Below are 18,698 nucleotides of genomic sequence, written 5' to 3'. Positions count from 1 at the left end.
TTAATATGTGAAAACAGTTCCTGGAGCTTCTCCCTGTTCCAGATCTGCAACAAGATATAATGTTTCTTCCCTGACGTTAGTTTCATGGTCTCTGTCCAGTTGCTTTTGTGTAAAATGCAAACTAACAAACAAACCTTTAATAAGGTAAATGAATACGCTTTATTTGACAATTTAGTTTTTAAAAATGAATGTCCAGATATGAATTTAAAGTAGTTTTACGTACTTTTCATATTCCCTTCTCAAGGGTTAGGGGTTAGGGTTAGGGTTAGGGAACGGAGCTATATTGTAATTTCCCTTCTCACACATGGATGAAACTGAAGTATAAATAAGAAAATAGTCAATAACTGCACTCGATGTCATAACTCAAAATTAAATACACAATTAAAGTGCCTCGTTATCATAATTAGAAGACATTGGCCAACGGGAGTGTGGTGGCTGCAGGCTATAATTTGAGTGGACAGCCGTGTACACACACATCTGCAGTAGCAGCAGCTGTGGTGAGTTGTGTTATGTGATTATACTGTTCGCATGTCCGCAAGCTGTAAAACATTTCTGTATTTAACTCACATAGGATAGAAAAGAAAGAAGAAACTGCACAAACCACCGCGACATGTTCAACAGGTAGTGACTCAGACTGGCATAAAAAAAAAAAAACACACCAACAGCTGGAAAACTCGTTCCTGAGCTCCTCAAACTTACCATGAGTAAAATGTTCCCATGTGGAATTTTATACCACAGTCGAAAGAGTTTCTTTTGGCTGCTCAGTTTTTTTTTTTTTAACAGTTTCCCACCTATTCATTAATAAAATGTTCACTCTTTCCCTTGGTTTCACTTCCCACCTCCCTCCGCAGACTGTGACTGCAGAAGCTTCAGTGTTTAGAGGAGAAATCTTCCTGTTGTGGGCCCAATGAAGGATTATTTTATCTAATCCTTATTTTATCTAATCCTTATCTATCTAATCCTCCTGTGGGGATGTCTGCAGGTGCATGACGGACTTCAGTCACTTTGGGTTGAGCTGTATCACCTAAAATGTGTTTTCATGGCCACACAGCTTCAGATATTGATCTGTGATTATTGGTTTTAACTTGTTGAGTGTTAATCCTGTTAAAAAGCAACTATTGCATATATCTATATATTATAGATTGTATTACTTTATTCTCTCATAAAAACAATTAATTTTGAATTCATACCACGTGTTATAGTTAAAAAAACGTTCTGACAAGCTGAATATGAAAAGCTGCAGGTCATAGTGCCACAGTTTCATGTTACTGTTTTTAATTACATGCTATTTTCCATATTTTAAACTGCGGTGAATCTGTCTTTGGCTGAGGAGAGAACCTTCTTAGAATGTCTTTGATTATAATGACAATAAAGTTATTTCTCCCTCTGATTCTGATCTGATCAGAGTGACATTACTGCTGCGTCCACAGGGGGCAGCAGGTCTTGAAGTCATCAGGTTTGTATCTCTAACACTTGGATTCTCAGTGTTTATAGGGACTGGATTTTCAATTTGAAAGTCTAAGTCACACTTGAGTTACTTGAGCTAATGTTCAACCATCATGAGCAGAAACCTGCACAGGTCACCTGCAGACTCCCACAGCTGGGTGGCACGTACAGGAAACGATGAGGAACTCTCACTCTGCCTCTATTTCCAGGGACAATTCTGAAGTGTGTTTGGAAAATCTATCTATCTATCTATCTATCTATCTATCTATCTATCTATCTATCTATCTATCTATCTATCTATCTATCTATCTATCTATCTATCTATCTATCTATCTATCTGTCTGTCTGTCTATCTATCTATTCAAATTGTTTATACAGCGTTTAAAATATATAGTTTGTATCTAAATTTGATTTCAATAGTACATAAAATAATTTGACACTTTTTAAAGACTTGTTGAATCAAATTTATATTTGCCCATTTTAAAAAAAGAAAACTATATAAATGAGAGGTCCCTTTCAAAATGAGAGCCACATAAGTACCTGCCTGGATTCTTTGTTTTTTTAATGTTAATATGTGTCTTTCATTTCAACACTATTTAATTGATGTGTGAATTACTGATCTCGCCTTTCTGCCTTTAAATAAGGAGTAGAAGTCATGATGGCGCCCCCCTGTGGAGAGATGGCCGCACAGCATCTGGTCCAGTAGCAGCGTTCTTTTACTCGGTGATCATTTATTATACTTTCTTATCATTATAACTCTTTACTTATGGATGCTGCCTGTTGTTGTTGTTGTTGTTGTTGTTGTTGTTGTTGTAAGAAAACTCCAAGCACTCACTCTATTTAACTGCATTTTACTTCAATGAACTCTTGGTCTTATTTGACAGGGAGAGACAACTGTTGTATTTAATCACTATATAAGTCGTACAATAATAGATTAAAAAATAAAAGATCATTTGACATTTGTCATTGTTACTGTCAAATGATGATACATTTTTTGAACAACAACAACAACAACAAAAACAGTTGTTACTAAACGACAACTCTTACATTCGTACTCTTACATTATTGCTTTTATGTTGATCTAATGTTGTTTGATCTTTAAACTGCTTTTAATTTGTTCCATTGTTTTCCTTCAATTATCCACTTTTCATCATGTAAAGCATTTTGTAACTGTGTTTTAGAAAAATGCTACACAAAGTAAAATGAAGTAAATAATTAGTAATTAAATAAACAAGTGAGATGTTAACGTTCTTAAATACAAGTAAATAATTAAACACATGTATAAATACAAAAGAAAACAACTTTATAATAATAAAAACACTAAATACTAAAAAATGAATTTGACAGATTAACACTGTTTTCTTGTGAGGAGCGATCCATCGCCTTCTACATAGACGTTCTTCGTAGCGGAGTGCGTCTGTTAAATGAGTCCCACCGTGTCGTCAGTTCCGTCAAACGTTCCTCCCCGCTCCGACAGACAGAAGATAGAGGATTATTTTCGAGGCGTCCGGGACAAACACAGCGGGAATTAAAACTCCCCCGTCGCCATGTTATTAAAAAAACACTATTAACTATTTATTTAGTTGATTTTGTCTGCCGGCGGACTGAGAAACGAGGGACACGTCGGTCTCCTGTGAGCCGCGCACGGACCGGGATGCACCGTTAGCTCCTCAGTTAGCTTCCTCGCTAGCTTCCCCCCGGACGGCTCCGCTGCAGACACGGGACCCAGCTCACCGTAAGTCACCGTAAGTCACACCGCGTGTCACCGGCAGCGCTGCTCTCTGTCCCCGGTCCGGACTCTGAGTGTTTATCACCGTAAATCAGCTGGTTTTTTTAAAACCGTGGAGCCGCAAATTCTCTCCATTTTCCCCCACCAGCTGCTCTGGGAACAGCTGGAAACGGGCCCGGTTTTCCTCTCGGGAACCGACCGATCTGTATTTAACATGTATTTACACGTTCTTAGAAATATGGAGATTGTGTTAAGTTGTGTTTTGCTGCCATGTGGATCCCTCGGTGTGTGTTGGATGCGCTGATCCCCGAGCAGGCGTCTCCTTCTGTGGGGGGGGGGGGAAACAGTTCACCTGTGCTGGTGCACCTGTCAGCTCCCAGTGGAACCAGGAGCGGTGACAGCCACCAGCCTTCAACCCGGTTACTTCACTTTAAGTTCAATACTATTCCTTTTATTATGATTCTTTAACATGTGCAATACATTTCAGGTTTATTAGGATTTGTTTATTATTAGCATCGTGCAGGGCTGGGCAGTAAAACAACATCATGGATGATCACAATGTAGTTTCCATCAGTAGCAATAAAACAACTAGTTTTAATTCTTTGTGCAAACACACTGAAGATATATAACACACGTTATTGATTTACCTCAGATTTATTACATATTTAGCTGTTATTGTCATTCAGCAAAAATCCAAAAAGCCTTTAAACCCCAAATAAATAATATTGTTATATTAATTGTGATGATAGCAGATAAGATTTGTTTTTATCGTCATGTTGTGTTTGGCCATATCCTCCAACCCTAGGATTGTGATATAAAGTTAAACGTCTAACTCTGATAAAAGTAAACTATACGATGCATTATTATGTAATATCACGTTGTTCTTTTCCTCTGATGCAGCACATTGTCTGTTATTAATGGAGGCTACACACATAACTTATAGTGGACTGTTAATAATCAGCCTCATCCCTTCACATCTCACGTTGACTCAGTGACTTCATTAAGAGATGAGACTCCGGGTTGAGCCTCTTACTGAGGACTGGAAACTGAAGCCAGGTGAAAGGCCGTGTTTCAGGTGCAGTGTTATGCAAAGCAGCAGAATTTGGTTGTTTGGTCTGTGGAAGTTTCTGGTAAAACCGCTTTACTCAGCGTCAATGACAAACCAATAAGCTGCAATTCAGTTTAACTCAATTAATGTGGACGTTTAGCAAATTTGAATATCAAAAGGCTCCGTAGTGAGCGGAGTCAGACGAGGGTTTTTGTGTTTGAGTGTTGTTGGCCAAGGGAAGGACATCAGTCCTAAGATGTCTAGAGTCAACAGAGACGTGTCATTTATCAGGAAGTGGACAGGGCATGGCAACGTGTGCGTTTCCAATAGGGACACAGCCTTAGCTGAGGTCAGAGGAAATGTAAACAAGCCTTATCCCTCCAGGTAACAATAGGGATGCCAGCAACTGCCCTAACTGTCGTAAACCCGTCTTATATGTTGACATTTCTGTGAGTCATGTGCTGGCACCAAGCTTTAAAAACTAAAACCAGTTAATTTCTTGTCTTACTTTACTTTCCTCACACTCCTTCTACGTAAACGTATAAATTCTGGTATGGTGCATATTTGTCTCTTGCAAATCCTGTTTCTAATAAATGCTACATATAATTTATATTTCTTGAAGATCTGCGATCAGAATTTATTTTTCAAATAAGAACAGAATAATCATAATGACACGGTGGCCCATCTGCTGATTAAATAATGTAATGGATTCATTTATGTAGATGATAATCAGAGGCTGGAGGAGAAAGCACTGCTTTGTCACTGATGCATTTCTTTCTTTTACCCTCCAGACCAGACCACACTGTTTAGTTTCCCACATGCAGTTGAGTAAACTGCTGCAAACACGAGAAGCGAGTCAGAGTCAGTCCAAATCCTGTCCTAATGAGTGCAGTGATTTTAAAGCTCCCACAGTCCACAGCAGATCAGGGAACAAACCATTGTAACCAGTCATCAAATGGCAATAACAAGCATGTTACATTTTCAGAACAGCAGCTGATTGTTCTTCATGATAAAAAACATGCATCATCTCCATCTACAGTTTCCAGGCATTTTCTGTTGTCCACAAAACATCTGCTGTATTATTAGATTTTGTAAATCTCTCTCTTTGCATATTGCTGCTGTATTTGTGAGAGTTTCTCCATGTGTCCTATTTACTTGTTAAACCTCCATCGTGCTCTGCAATGTGAAAACTGTGATAAGAATTCCTCCGGTCTCGCATGCAGCCCATATCGACCCCTCCTAAGTTTTTGTGGGAGTGAATTCATTAAGCGGTGCATCTGTTACTCAAGTCCAAACCACAAGTAGCAGCAATGCTCCAGCTCGCCAGACATGTTGTTATATATATCTGGGCAAATCCGGCCGACCTATTAGAAATGACCAGATAATATTGATGAAACATTTAGTTGTGTCTGGTCTTGTGCAGCGAGTGGCTGCTGCTAACGTGCGGCCCTTCATTTGAGCAGAACAGAGTGGCCACTCGAAGACGGCTCATTGTGGCGGGCTTTTCATAGGTGTGTTGTTTCTCTGCCGAGCGGTAGCCTTGCTCTTTGAAAACCACCTCCCCGCTTGTTTACGGCAATTATATCCCCATCTGCCTAATGATTGGTCTGTTTTGACTACGCTCTTTGGTCTCTCCTCTTCAAAGCAGCATTAAAGCCTCACTGTTTTTCCATCGCTACCCTTTTCACTTTATTTACATGCAGCAGTTTGTTGTATCCACACTCTCTCTCTCTCTCTCTCCCTTTTCCCCCAGGACCAGTGCATTATGACAGAAAGCATTATGAGTAAAGCTGCCACAATGGAGATTCCTATCAACAGTAACGGGGACACAGGGACACTAACAGAAGACGACAGCCTTGAACAGGTGGGTCACTGAGGTGGGACGTGTTCAGACGACCCGGCACAGCTGCTGTTTACCTATTTAAAGCTATTACTCAAGGAATCAATGTGCAAACTGTTTGAGTTTATGCACAATCGATCCCAGGCCAACAAAAGACACTCTGAAAAAAGACCTTGAGCAAACAAAAGACTAATCTCAGAATCGTATTTATTTACTTAGTTAAAGAAACACCACATTAGGCCTGTTGCCCCTTTCACAGCTGTTTGATCACTCGTATACAAGTGTTTTTAAAGCAGCAATGGTGTAATTTTGAAGTTTGTTTAGTTTATATATACATTTTAAGGATTTGTTTATCATCAGTTTTAGTGTAATAATTTTTTATGAAATCTTACGATGTCTGATCTTTCATCAGGATCCTAAATATCTATTCTGTGTGTTTATTTAAATCTTTCTCCTAAGGAGCTTCTCAACTTGATGATTTATTCAAAGACGCAGTATTTTCCCTGAGGGTCACGCTGTGAGAGCACATGAAGAAAATCAATCTGACATATATGAGCCAGCTGTAGTGTCATGAGTTATCATGGTGGGAAGGATAACTGCGTTCCTTCAGTTGTTGGAAGTTGACATAATGGTTCTGGGTTTTGTTCTCGGCTATCACAAGATAAGCCGAGTCAGCTGACTCCTTTCACACCACAGTACCACTCTGTGGTAAATGTACAGAACAAATTAGTCCTCGTTCTGTGTCGTAAATGGAGTCTGTGTGTCACTTACTGTTTTTATCTCACCCTGCCTTATCTTACCTTAAGAATAATCTTAAACTGTATTCCAGTCCCTTTCTGTTAAGTAACATATTTCTCACTGTTATTATATCATGTACTGCCTTTCACACACTACTTGAAGTCCTCGTGTTCCTTAGCTTGGTTAACTACAACTGTGGGGACGGATCCCAGTGGGAAATCAGGTGTCGGAGTTCAGATGTCTCCTTGGGAACCAGTTGTTCCCATTAACAGCTCAAGTGGCCTCATGTTCGGTGTTTGCAGAAATGCAGAAACACCTCCAGTGAGTTTGGTTCACCTCAACACTAGTGTCAAACTAAGAAGCTTAATTCTCAGGTAGATGTTGCTCTCCAGGTTGGAACTATTCATATGAGGAATAATCTTTTGTGGGCTCCGATACTTTTTGTCTCCACCCTCCTCAGGGGTGTCATCGTCGGTTAGGATGAAATAACAGTGAGATGCAGAGTAAGCGAGGCGTCACTGGCTGTTCTTTTTCCTACATCCTCAGACGCACCTTGTTATACAAACAGACCCAAGATCCTGGTGGAAGCTCGAGCAGTTAATTGTTATTTGCTCACCAAAGTATGCGTGGCTCCTCATGTTGTAAGAGAAAGACTATCTCTTCACCAAGTTTGCATTGTGATGCAAACACTCCATTTGTCGCGGCTTGTACAGTTAAAAAGTCTCTGTTTACTGGCAGCGTCTCGTCTGGCTTCACTGTTTAGTGCTGGATATCAACCAGTTGTCATAGCAACTCCGCAATTAATCTGAAACTGGCTGTGCTTTGTCCTTGGGTGAAAGCCCTCGGAAATCAGATAGATATCTGCTCTGCAGCACTTGGTTTACAGCTGCAGGGGTTTCTGTTGCTCGTGCACGTAGAGGTGCAGCTTGACAGGTGAAGGGCGAGCAGAAGCCTTTCAGGTTTACGACGCTTGTATCAGAGCATGGACGCTGACTGGCAGCTTGACAGTGTCACAGAGAATCGACTGCCAACACCGTCCTGGCAAAGGCAGCCGATGCATCAGAGTGGATCACTGGTGCCTTTTAGCAATTTAACAGCATTTTGAGACGTTTATATGGTTTCACACAGTTTCTCAGAGGTGATACTCCCCCTTTGTTTTGTTAGAATTAGATTGTTTTATGAAATATCAAAAACATAGCTGCTGTAGGATTCTGTTTATTGTACAACATCTGCACCAAAACAGGCAAAACTACCTAGCAAACCTCGCTCTAATATGACAGCCGGATTATTTTATGATGACGTAAAGGTGCTGTACTTTCCATGATCTTAGGGACCAGGCGCTGTGTCAACAGAGTGTCCAGGGAGGGATCAGTGGTTGCGTCAGTTTTCTCCCACACTGAACAGATGCCACAACACTAGGAAGGCCTCTAAAATAAAGGGATAGACACTGAATGAAAGAGACGAGAGTAAAATAACTTTCTTTGCGTGAGGTTCGATTTTAAAAACAGTTATTGTTGGCAGCAGAAATGGGCACTGTTACTTTAATTGGCTGCTACTAGCACAACCAACTGTAATTGGCATTTGCTGTCCTGACAATCAAAGTGTGCCACCAGGAGTTTGGCTCAGATTTGAGGTTTGTGTTGAAATTGGAGTGTGCCACAGTTTCTTCTTTTGTTTTTCCCATTTAATGTCGATGACACTTTTAATGTCTATACATGAATAGATGATTTATTTACAGTTGAATGTAGAATCAGTGGAGTCTTTTGTCCAGACAGTGATGGAAGAATATCAGGACAAAGCTCTGAGTAACAAATTAGAAATGGAGAAGTGGTGAGCTACAACACGCCAGGCCGAACACGCTAACAGATGAACCCTGCTCCGACCCATCACTGCTCTCCGTCTTACATCCCTGCTGTGTGGACATCACAATGATTTATTTCTGGGATTTCTTTTGACATCGTTCTATCTTGTTTCATGACCTCAGACATGGATTTTATTTCTTTTTGTCTTTTTTTTGTCTTTTTTTGTTTTGTTCGTGTTGTGTTTGTCAACCTTCTCCTCCCCTCCCCTCCCTTCCTCCCTCCCTCCATCTCTGTGCAGGCTGCAAATCTGCAGTGGAGCTTAGATGAGAAAGTAGGGAGCTCCAGAGGCACCAGGGTGAGCAGGCCATTTGTGCGTTTGTGTGTGTGTTTGTGCAATGTTATGTCGTTGTGTAGCAACGCTCAGTGGTTTGACTTAATGCGGCATTAAATTGCCTCGTATCGCGACATTGGTTTATTTCACGAAATGTCAGATACTTCCTTTTTTATTACAAACCACTGTGCGGCTTGAGTTGTGCTCCTACTAACTTCAGCTGCAGGGAGTCTCCCAAACATGTTTTGAGAGACTCCCTCAAAGTAACGGGTGTTAACAAAATAGCTGATGGCTAACACTTAGAACACAACATGAAAATCTGTCTGCATTCGTACATTAGATTCAGAACCATCTAGCTTGTGTTGTCTCGAGTGAGCTAACATAGCCTAGAATCTGTGTGTGTGTGTGTGTGTGTTTGTGTGTGTTCACCTGGGTGACGTGTGAGGCTGCATCCACACCACTACGTTTTAGTTACAAAATGCATCCCTGTTGTGTTTACATCTACCGTCCAGTGGCAGTCACACCACTCCAGAGTTTCCCAGCACTTAAAAAAAGAGATGCTGGCCCCATTTTAGTTTGAGTTGTGTTTTAGTGCAGACAGAGAAAAACAGACCTTCAAGCCTTTTCTACACTACAGATAGTTTTTTAGCTAATATTTTCCCCTCCACATGACATTCATTCGACACAATATTTCCGTCCAGACAAGAACATAAGTATGACTACAAACCAGCATGCCGTGCCAGTAGGTGGCGATAGAGAACACTGTGGTCCAATAATATTGGACGAGTCAGATGTCTGTGAATGGTGCAGCAATTCCAAATATAGCTTTGAACTTGTAATTAGACCCAGCAGCGCAAACCAAACGTAGAGAAATCAGTATGTAGCTGCCATCGTTGTTTTTTCTGGCTTATGCTCACTACACAAAGCAACAGCGTAGTAAAAGCAACCGACTGCAGTGTAGACAATCTGCTTCCTGTTTAGCACACGCATGTCCAGGGTACGTGAATGGTCATGAAATATGCATGTTCAGGTGCGTTAGCATGGACGGAGATAATTTCAAATAGGTTTTAAAACTAAAACGTATTAGTTTGGATGTAGCCTGAGTGTGATCCCTTTTAATTTAGCGAGTTTTAAAGGTGGCAAACTAATACTCATCATGTCCTAATGCTGTAATGTTGATGGGCTTCACGTGTTCTGTTCTTTTGTGTGTCAGTTATGTTTCAGTTATAAAAACTGTGTTTGTGTTGTGAAAGTTCACCATAAGTGTTAGTTATGTCTCAACAAGCAGAAAAGGCCCCGAAGCAAAGCTTTTATACATCTGTAGAAATTCTTCATGCTCATTTCCCTCTGTTGGTGCCGTTTGACCTCTAACAGCACAAATCACAGCAGCTGTAGATTACACAAAAATATAGTCTTCGTGTTTGTTTACAACAGGGAAATGGCCACTTCCCCTCTAGAGCTTTTCTTCTGTAGTTTTCTTGTCACAATCTTACTGCACAGACCCAGCCCAAGATTTCAGAAATGCTCCCATTTCATTTTCCGATTGGACAACGTGGAGTATTGAGCCCTGTTTGCTCGTGGCACAGGCAGGAGTAGAACATTTGTTATAGGAAACTTAAGGCTGTGCCAGAGTGAGAAATCTGTTTGGGCCAGATATTCCTTTTTTCCATAAATCCCCCCCATGAATGTTCTTCTCTTTACCAGATGATACACAAGCAGGAAGGCAGACAAAAGAAAACAGCGCGTTTAATTAAAGAAAACACACAAGTTGCATCATGGGGCTGGTAACACAGTTCCCCTCTTGATCCAGAGCCACGCTGAAGCCTGGGACGGGGATTGCTTTGGAAGGGGAAACTAGTTTGCTCCAGCGTTTCCTGCTGTTTAGATCAGTGAAGTCACTGCTCGGGTTCGACTCTGTGCTATAGAAGTCTTCTTGTTTGCTCTCAGCAGCATCACGGCTGCAGATTCTCCGTGTGGTTAATCATTGGTGTTTTTTTATGTCTTTCCTACAAGTGTTTTTTCCTGCTGGCACCTAGATAAGTAGAAGAAGTTAGACAACGCCTGGAGGCTGTGTTCTCACTAACCTTCATTAACTCAGCAGTGTCTGTCCCCCTCTAGTGACTAAACCTCTAACTTACATTGTCTCCACTGACTGAATGTGACACTCGAGCCATAATGTTTATATATCCCCCACCCCAACCCCCGAACCCTTCCCTTTTGTTCTTCTTTTATTGTTTCTATGTGGCCGTTAAAACTTTGCAGGACCTGCAGCAGGTGATGGTGTCGGGTCCCAACCTGAACGAGACGAGCATCGTGTCAGGGGGGTATGGAGGAACAGCGGAGGGTATCATCCCCACCAGCTCAATCAAAGGTAGAGTCCCGCTGCGTCTCCATCCCCTCATTTCTAAAATCTTCTCTATTGACGTCTACTGTTGACTTTATGCTCCATCTCTGAGAGTTTTTGACTCCTCGGGCCTCCAATCAGCTTCCTCCGAAATCACGCTGTTGTGAATTTGTGGTTATTGGTGGTCAAATTGTGCTGATTTCTCTCCCTCACTGTATCTGAAAATGGTTCGTCTCACTCAAGTCACATTTTTCTACGTGCAGGTATGGGATACAGCAGGAGGAAAGCCAGTAGAGTGCATACCTCTGCCAACTGTCCCCTTATGAAACCATATTTGGATCTGCACCAAATTTCACACACTTATAAATATCAGTCCCCTGTACATGCCTGATTTTTTTCTCTCTCTCTCTCTCTCTCTCTCTCTCTCTCTCTCTCTCTCTCTCTCTCTCTCTCTCTCTCTCAGGGCCAGCTGTGCACTACAATGCAGAGTTTAACAAAAGGATCCCAGTTACAGGATTAGGTAGCTCCATAGACACTAATAATGCAGAGCTCACATCCAAAATGTGATAAGAACCATTTGTGGTGATGCAGGATCTTTATAGAATCTAGACCAGTGGTTCCCAAACGACACACAAGGAGGATCGTGAGATGATTTCCTGAAATCAATCATCATAATTTGGCCATAATTGTTCCAAAAGCTCAAACATACTGGTTAAACTTAAGATAAAACCATGCAAACAGTCATCAGCTTTCAGATTTTCTGCCTCCACGTGAGGTTATTACAGGAGATTAGTGACAGAATCAGTTACAGCAGGTTAATTTACAGCACCACAGGAAACACTGTGAACCTCTGATCTAGACTTCTCAGTAACTGTTGGTTTTGTAAGCAAGAACTTTTTTACTCTTAACTACAAATTTCACATGATGGATATCTCATTTTGGAAAGAAGTTCTTTATACGGAGTGAGTCTCTTTAGATAACTGGGAAACTGCTGCTCTGTCCGTCTTTATCAAACTGTGTCTTTCGGTGGAGAAAGGTCGGGGTACTTGTTTTTGCCTGGTGCTCTTTTTCTTGGTTATTGTCGGTATTTTTCTAACACAACTTTTGCTTCACAAGTTATTCCTCTTATTTCACTGGCTGGTTGCTTTTGCTCGTCCTTCAGAGGGTCTTAACTTTTGTTTTTCACAGAATATCTCAAACGTCTCTGTAGCAATGAAGAAACCGTCTTCATTAATGTGTTTGTTTTTTATCACCTTGAATATCAACTAGTAAAAGTAAGATGTTATTGCAAAAACTTTAGTAAACTTTTGGATTTTAAAAGCCTCCTCCCATGTATTTATAATTTTTATATATTATTCAATAGAAGACTAATCCAGTTTATTTAGCATCACACTGTTTAACACCACTGCATTTCAAACTGCCCCCGTCTTCACCATTACTCATTCGTCTGCATTGTTCACTGATTGTCATGCACTAAACGTTGTCTTTTCATCTTGTCTATCTTTGTCCTCCACCTCTCTATCACAATTCCCTCCCACACGTTCCTCCTCGTCCTCCTCACCCTTTTGTTGTCTTACTTCTTTTCTGCATCTTCCCTCCTCTTCCCCGCAAACTTCCTCCTACGTTATCTTTCCATTTCTGGCTCGCTCGTTCAACTTGATTAATTGCTTCATGTTTTGAACCCGAAATCCTGAAAATTCCCATTATTTGAAAAACAAAAATGTAAATCCCACTCCCTCCCCTGATTCACACCCCGATTTATCCGAACCCTCCCCTGCAACAACCACCCATCTACTCTCTCAGACCTGCGTATGAAGGCCAGGCGAGGTAGTGTTCCCCCAAACAGTTCTGTCATCTGCCATTTAGCCAGCCCGCCACATGAATACCAAGGTACTGGAGAAGGAAAGTGTGAAGTTACATGTTGAAACATCCAAAAGCCTCTGTATTGATAAACCAGGTCATTTAGCAGTGACTTTAAAAGAAATCTGCAGTTTGTTGTATTTTCAAGGTTGTTTCCCTCAGTATTTCCTGTCACTTTAATTCTCTGCATATTCTTGCTACTAATTCTGCATGCTTCATGGTGGTTAACGAGATCGTGGTGATGGATGTGGGTTGTAAGAAAGCAGATGTAGACTCTTTGTCTTCACTGAAAGCCGAACGGAACTTAAACACTTTTTATTTCCCTTTTTCTGGGGTTAATCTTTGTCTCATTATGTTCACCATGTTCTTTGTGTTTTTTCATTTTGATCTCTTCTCTTCTCAGGTCCCAACATGCACCACAGCAGCAGCAGCTCGTCGATGACGGCAGACGAAATGACCCGCGGTGTGGCTGTGGAAAAACTAGAAACAGTGAAGAAGTGGGGTTACAACACATACAAGGTCAGAGCTTCATGATGATTTATATTTCTGTGTCTGTGAGGACCATCTGGATGAATCGCTTCGTGTGACTGATGCTCCTGTGTCTTGTGTTCAGTGCACAAAGCAGATGATCTCGGAGCGTTTCGGTCGGGGATCCCGGACTGTGGACCTGGAGCTCGAGGCCCAGATCGAGGTGCTGAGAGACACTAAAAGGAAATATGAGAATTTGCTGCGATTGGCCCGAGCGCTGACCAACCACTTCTACAACATGGTGCAGACGCAGCACGCGCTGGGCGACACGTTCGCTGACCTCAGCCAGAAATCTCCAGAGCTACGAGTGAGGCTTCAAAATTTAATCACGTTTTTTTTTTATATCAGCTGTCCTAATATTTAGAGGCTTTAAAAATAAAACGAGGAGGGTGTATTGACTTTCATTGAATCCAGTAAACATTTGGTTTATTTAAACAGCTTTTCGCACCATTTGTGTTCTATTGTTTGTGTTAAAGCTGTGTTTTTCTTTGCAGGATGAGTTTGGCTTCAACGCAGAGACTCAGAAGTTGCTGTGTAAGAATGGGGAGACTCTACTCGGTGCCGTTAACTTCTTCGTGTCGAGCATCAACACACTTGTCAACAAGACCATGGACGACACCCTGATGACTATCAAGATGTATGAAAATGCCAGGTAAGGACATGCAGCCGGTTACGAGCCAAGTGGAGAGGATGAGCAAAGAGATTTAGACAAAACACGAAACACAGGTTGATATTATCCTGTAACCTGTGAAAACAATGTGACAGAGTCAAAGGCGTTGCTCAAAGTCATGAGGCTAGTTCTCTGATCCACAGCTTCACAGCTTCACTCTACATTACTCTGTCATTTTTAACAGTTTTTAGCATAAAAGCTCTAAAAGCCTACTGCACATGACCTGCTCAGCACCCAACATCAGACAGGTGGAGATTATATCAGCTTAAAGGATGAAAATGACGTGTTTCTGTCTCCCACAAGTAGGCTCAATATGTCAGTCAGGCAAATTGAGAATAAAGCATAACAACTCAAAATATATCAAGAATTCTATTTTTATAAAAGGACCAAACAGAAAGCTATTTCTTAATCATGAAAATCATTATTCATCCTGGATCTTTGTTTCCTCTTTTTCTTAAAACTGTGTTTTAACGTGTTCTCTGCTTCTCTTAACAGACTGGAGTTTGATGCCTACCGGTCGGACCTGGAGGAGCTGAGTCTGGGTCCGAGAGACGCCGTAGCCATGGCACGTATAGATGCTGCTCAGCAGCAGTACCACGTGCATAAGGAAAAGTATGAACGCCTCCGCTCAGACGTCATCATTAAACTCAAGTTCCTGGAGGAGAATAAGGTGAGTTAGGGGGTTAGGCCTCCATTGGGATCATCAGCCCACAAAGTAAAGAAAATACATCCAAGATAACTTAAACTTTTCTTTGTGGTACAACACACACAAATATAACTTCCAAAACTCTCTTGTCTGTCTCTCAGGTGAAGGTGATGCATAAGCAGCTCCTGCTCTTTCATAACGCCATCTCCGCGTACTTCGCTGGCAACCAGCAGCAGCTGGAGCAAACGCTGAAGCAGTTCAACATAAAGTTGAGGCCCCCAGGGGCCGACAAGCCCTCCTGGTTAGAGGAGCAATGAGAGCGCCTGCTGGGCCTCCTTCAGCCTCCGATTGACCACCTCCACCTGTTAACCTGTTGAAACCCCCCAACTTACAGAGGACCACTACAGAGAGAGACATGCAGAAAACTGGGTGGATGAAGAATGAAGAGGAGCGTGTGCCTGGATGACTGGACTGATGAATTACAGGGTATTATTGGTGAATGGTCTTAAAACAGCAGGAAATAGCGCGGCCAGTTCCATAAACAGTAAGGGGGCTTCTAGTGCCTCTCGTCCCGACTTCCTTGTCTCACTTTAACCTTCTCCTTGTGCTTTTGTTCCCAGAGAAACTGTTCATCTCCTCCTCCCCCTCTTACCCACTTACCTTAACCCCCTCCTATCAACACTACTTTGCTGTACGCTTGTGTTAGTCATTTTGATGGCTATTGTTGTACTCCTCAAGTGCTGAGTTCAAATTCAACCCCACATCACGCAGAACCAGAGACAGACGAGTCGAGGAAAAACAGCTCAAATCATCCAACACAACGCGAAGGCATCAAAACTCTTCCAAACCGTCATCCCCCTCCTCGTGTGCCTCCTTGTATATGAGAAACAAATCAACGTACACACGAAGGGGATTTGTGTGTCACACTGGAAAGGAAATGTGCAGATATTCTAACCAAGTCCTGTTTCACTTTTGAAATATTATTATATGATCATTTGTAGCCTAAAAAACTGTTTAGTATTTGTTAAATTTGACTGTCATCTCTTTATTTTCTAATCATTTCAGTTGTTATTGGTCAGAGTGCAGGACAGGATCATGTTAGAGCAGTGTGTGCTGGTGTGTAGACTGCGAGTGCTGCAGTGTTTAGTCTGTAACTATCAGAAATATTACGCATTTTAACCTGAAAATAATTACACTCATACAGTATCTTTGAAAATTGTATTTAATTTGACATGAGGGACGTGTTGTCATGACGACATGGCCTGATGGAGACGTGATGGGCAGGTGACATGTAGAGATGGGTATACGTTTCTGTTTAGGTTTGATGGAGTCACTTCATTATTGAATTGTTTAAAAGGAGGACTGTACATTTTCTTTGGTTTTACATAGATGCATAATTATCTTTTTGTGTTTTTTAAGTTTGTCTTTTGAGTTAATGAGATCTTGCAGTAATATCAAGGCCAGAGCCTGACGATGTGGATTTTTAGAGGCAAATGTCAATGCCTATGTTAGGAAGTAAAACATTTCCAATACTAATATATTGATTGGGTCTATATAAATATATATATATATATATGTTTACAAAACTTAGCGGTGATTCCTAAGATGTTGATATCAAACTCAATTAAAGCCCATTTTCCACAGTTACACTCACTATGAATATGGATTTAATCGGCCTTTACTCCCGGCTCAAATGACTCTGCAGTCGACTCAGGTTTTAATCGGCTCTGATCGGCAGTGACTGAAATGTGACACCAGGGTGAACTGACATTAGAACATGACGCACTGGGGGAAAAGAAACAAAGACAAACTCCTTTTATTGGCAATTAAAGGGGTTTACCAGCATTTAAAAACCTGTGTATACCTGCTAATTGTGGTGTAAAAATTGTGATATAAATAAATGTAATTGAGGCTTGATATTTTACAGTTTAACCATAAACTATATTACAATTACAACCAAATATGTTGAACCTAAACTTGAAAATTAACCCTTTTTTTTTTGCGTAAAATATAATCAGAAATGAACGTCTTTTCATTATGGCTAATTCTGAAAAAATAAGTTTTCATATCAGCAAACAAAGAAATGCTCATATTAGCTGTTTTTTATAGCCCATCCTGTTGAGCTCTCATCTAGAATCATACCTTTCAGAATATATATATGTTTGTTTACCTTTTCTTCACACTGAAGATTCCTGTAGCTCCACGATCACTAACGCTAACATTTCAACAGAAACTCATTCTAGATGGTGATTGTCACACTAATGATTCTACATTTCGTTTTATCTCCTGTGACTAAAACATTGCTGTAGTAAGATAATAGCAAACAATCATGAATTGTTGACAGTTTAGAGACGGAATCGCTGCGTAATACAGAATGTTTTATGTCACTGTATTTATTATGTTCATCATATGTGTTAATCTGTCGGAACTTCTGATTTTTGCGAATTACTTTTAATGTTTATGAGTAAATGAAGTTCAAGGCAACACACAGAATATCCAAATCTGGAATTGATCTACACCGAAAGAGAAAAGACATTCTGAGCTCATGGAATTGAGTTTCCTTCAAATGACGATTATTCAGTGCAATGAATGTTGTACCATTCTGTGTTTAGCACCAGTCCTCCAGCTCCTTGTCTCCTCGGTATTTGCATGGCAGACGGATCCAAAGTGTCGGTGCAGGAAAGTGATGGAGGGAAATGGATTGAATTTCATCAAAAGTGGATCCTAAGATGTGTTTCTCTGCTTGTGTTTTCTGAATTCTTTCGTCAACTGGGTGTATTTTATTGTGGCTTTTAAAAAAAAATCTCTCTTGACACTTTTTGGCTAAAGTTGCAGTTTCCCAGCTCCTGGTCTGTTCGACCGTCACTCAGCAATATTAACAAAATGTGACTCTTGTTATTTTCCAGACCCGCCCCTTTGAAATTCCTCTCCCTCACACCAAAATGAAGATTTATGAAATGAGATATTTTATTTGTGTACAATCAATATTTTCTAGGTTGAGCTGGTGTGTTGTACATGATTGCACATAATGGTATTTAAAGTGATAAATGAAGTTGTGTCATGGATTGATGTAGTACTCTGCCTTCATTCCTCACTCAGACCTGAACAGTCCCAACTCACCCCGAGGGAACAAAAAATAAAAAATACACGTTTTCAAGTGATCTGCCTGTATTTACTGTTTTGTCCTGTTTTATCTAGAGCAGCACCTGGATATAGTCAAAACCAGTCATCCACAGGCATTTAAGACGTTTTCTTGATCACAGTCCTTTATCTGCAGAGGAGTATTAGTGTCGGGCATAAATACATTTTTTATGTTGAAAATAATGAGGATAAAATATAATCCTCTGGTCCATCCACTCCAGTTAGAGGAGTTGTCAGAGCATCGGACACAGTTTATAGCAAAATCTCCTCAAAGACCTTAAACTGATCACCAATATAATTAATAGAATTTTTACTTTTTCTTATAAGTAAAGTGAAAATCCTCTGAATTAGTTTGACCTTATTCTCAACACTTCAAATTAAGTCTCACCATCAACTTTATTCTCAATATGACAAATCAATCTTCCCCCCCATGTCTGACATATACCTTTAAATTTGTACATATTTGAATGTATGACAACTCTTTTCATCTGATGCAGTAAAAATACACATTTCATTTGTATTCACATTTATTCATATAACATTATACCCGGTTTTAAACTCACCAATGTTTTTTT

The 18,698-nt window shown here is 40.7% G+C and overlaps 1 protein-coding gene across 9 annotated transcripts; it reads left to right on the top strand.

The window, feature by feature from the left end:
• The first annotated feature begins 2,892 nt into the window (after positions 1-2,892).
• On the top strand, positions 2,893-18,143 carry arfip2b (ADP-ribosylation factor interacting protein 2b). Of its 9 annotated transcripts, none has more exons than XM_035178605.2 (10): positions 2,893-3,181; positions 5,977-6,087; positions 8,902-8,958; positions 11,197-11,305; positions 13,082-13,168; positions 13,542-13,657; positions 13,752-13,973; positions 14,161-14,318; positions 14,832-15,006; positions 15,144-18,143. In XM_035178605.2, exons 2-10 carry the CDS (start codon positions 5,989-5,991, stop codon positions 15,297-15,299), a joined length of 1,179 nt encoding a protein of 392 aa, XP_035034496.1. In that variant the 5' UTR covers positions 2,893-3,181; positions 5,977-5,988; the 3' UTR covers positions 15,300-18,143. The 9 variants fall into 9 exon arrangements, with proteins under 9 accessions (XP_035034496.1, XP_035034495.1, XP_035034497.1 ...); XM_035178604.2 differs by having other exon boundaries at positions 2,893-3,191; XM_035178606.2 differs by lacking the exon at positions 13,082-13,168 and adding an exon at positions 11,742-11,798 and having other exon boundaries at positions 2,893-3,191.
• The last annotated feature ends 555 nt before the right edge of the window (positions 18,144-18,698 follow it).

The sequence above is a fragment of the Hippoglossus stenolepis genome, chromosome 15 (assembly GCF_022539355.2).
Source record: "Hippoglossus stenolepis isolate QCI-W04-F060 chromosome 15, HSTE1.2, whole genome shotgun sequence".
Taxonomy (NCBI): Eukaryota; Metazoa; Chordata; class Actinopteri; order Pleuronectiformes; family Pleuronectidae; genus Hippoglossus; species Hippoglossus stenolepis.
This window is presented reverse-complemented; position numbering and strand designations above follow the sequence as displayed.

Excerpts from the sequence above, each read along its gene's own strand:
- arfip2b (XM_035178605.2), top strand. The coding sequence starts at position 5,989 with ATGACAGAAAGCATTATGAGTAAAGCTGCCACAATGGAGATTCCTATC. Across the intron at positions 6,088-8,901 it reads AAGACGACAGCCTTGAACAG|GCTGCAAATCTGCAGTGGAG; the intron begins GTGGGTCACTGA and ends ATCTCTGTGCAG. Across the intron at positions 13,169-13,541 it reads CCCGCCACATGAATACCAAG|GTCCCAACATGCACCACAGC; the intron begins GTACTGGAGAAG and ends TTCTCTTCTCAG.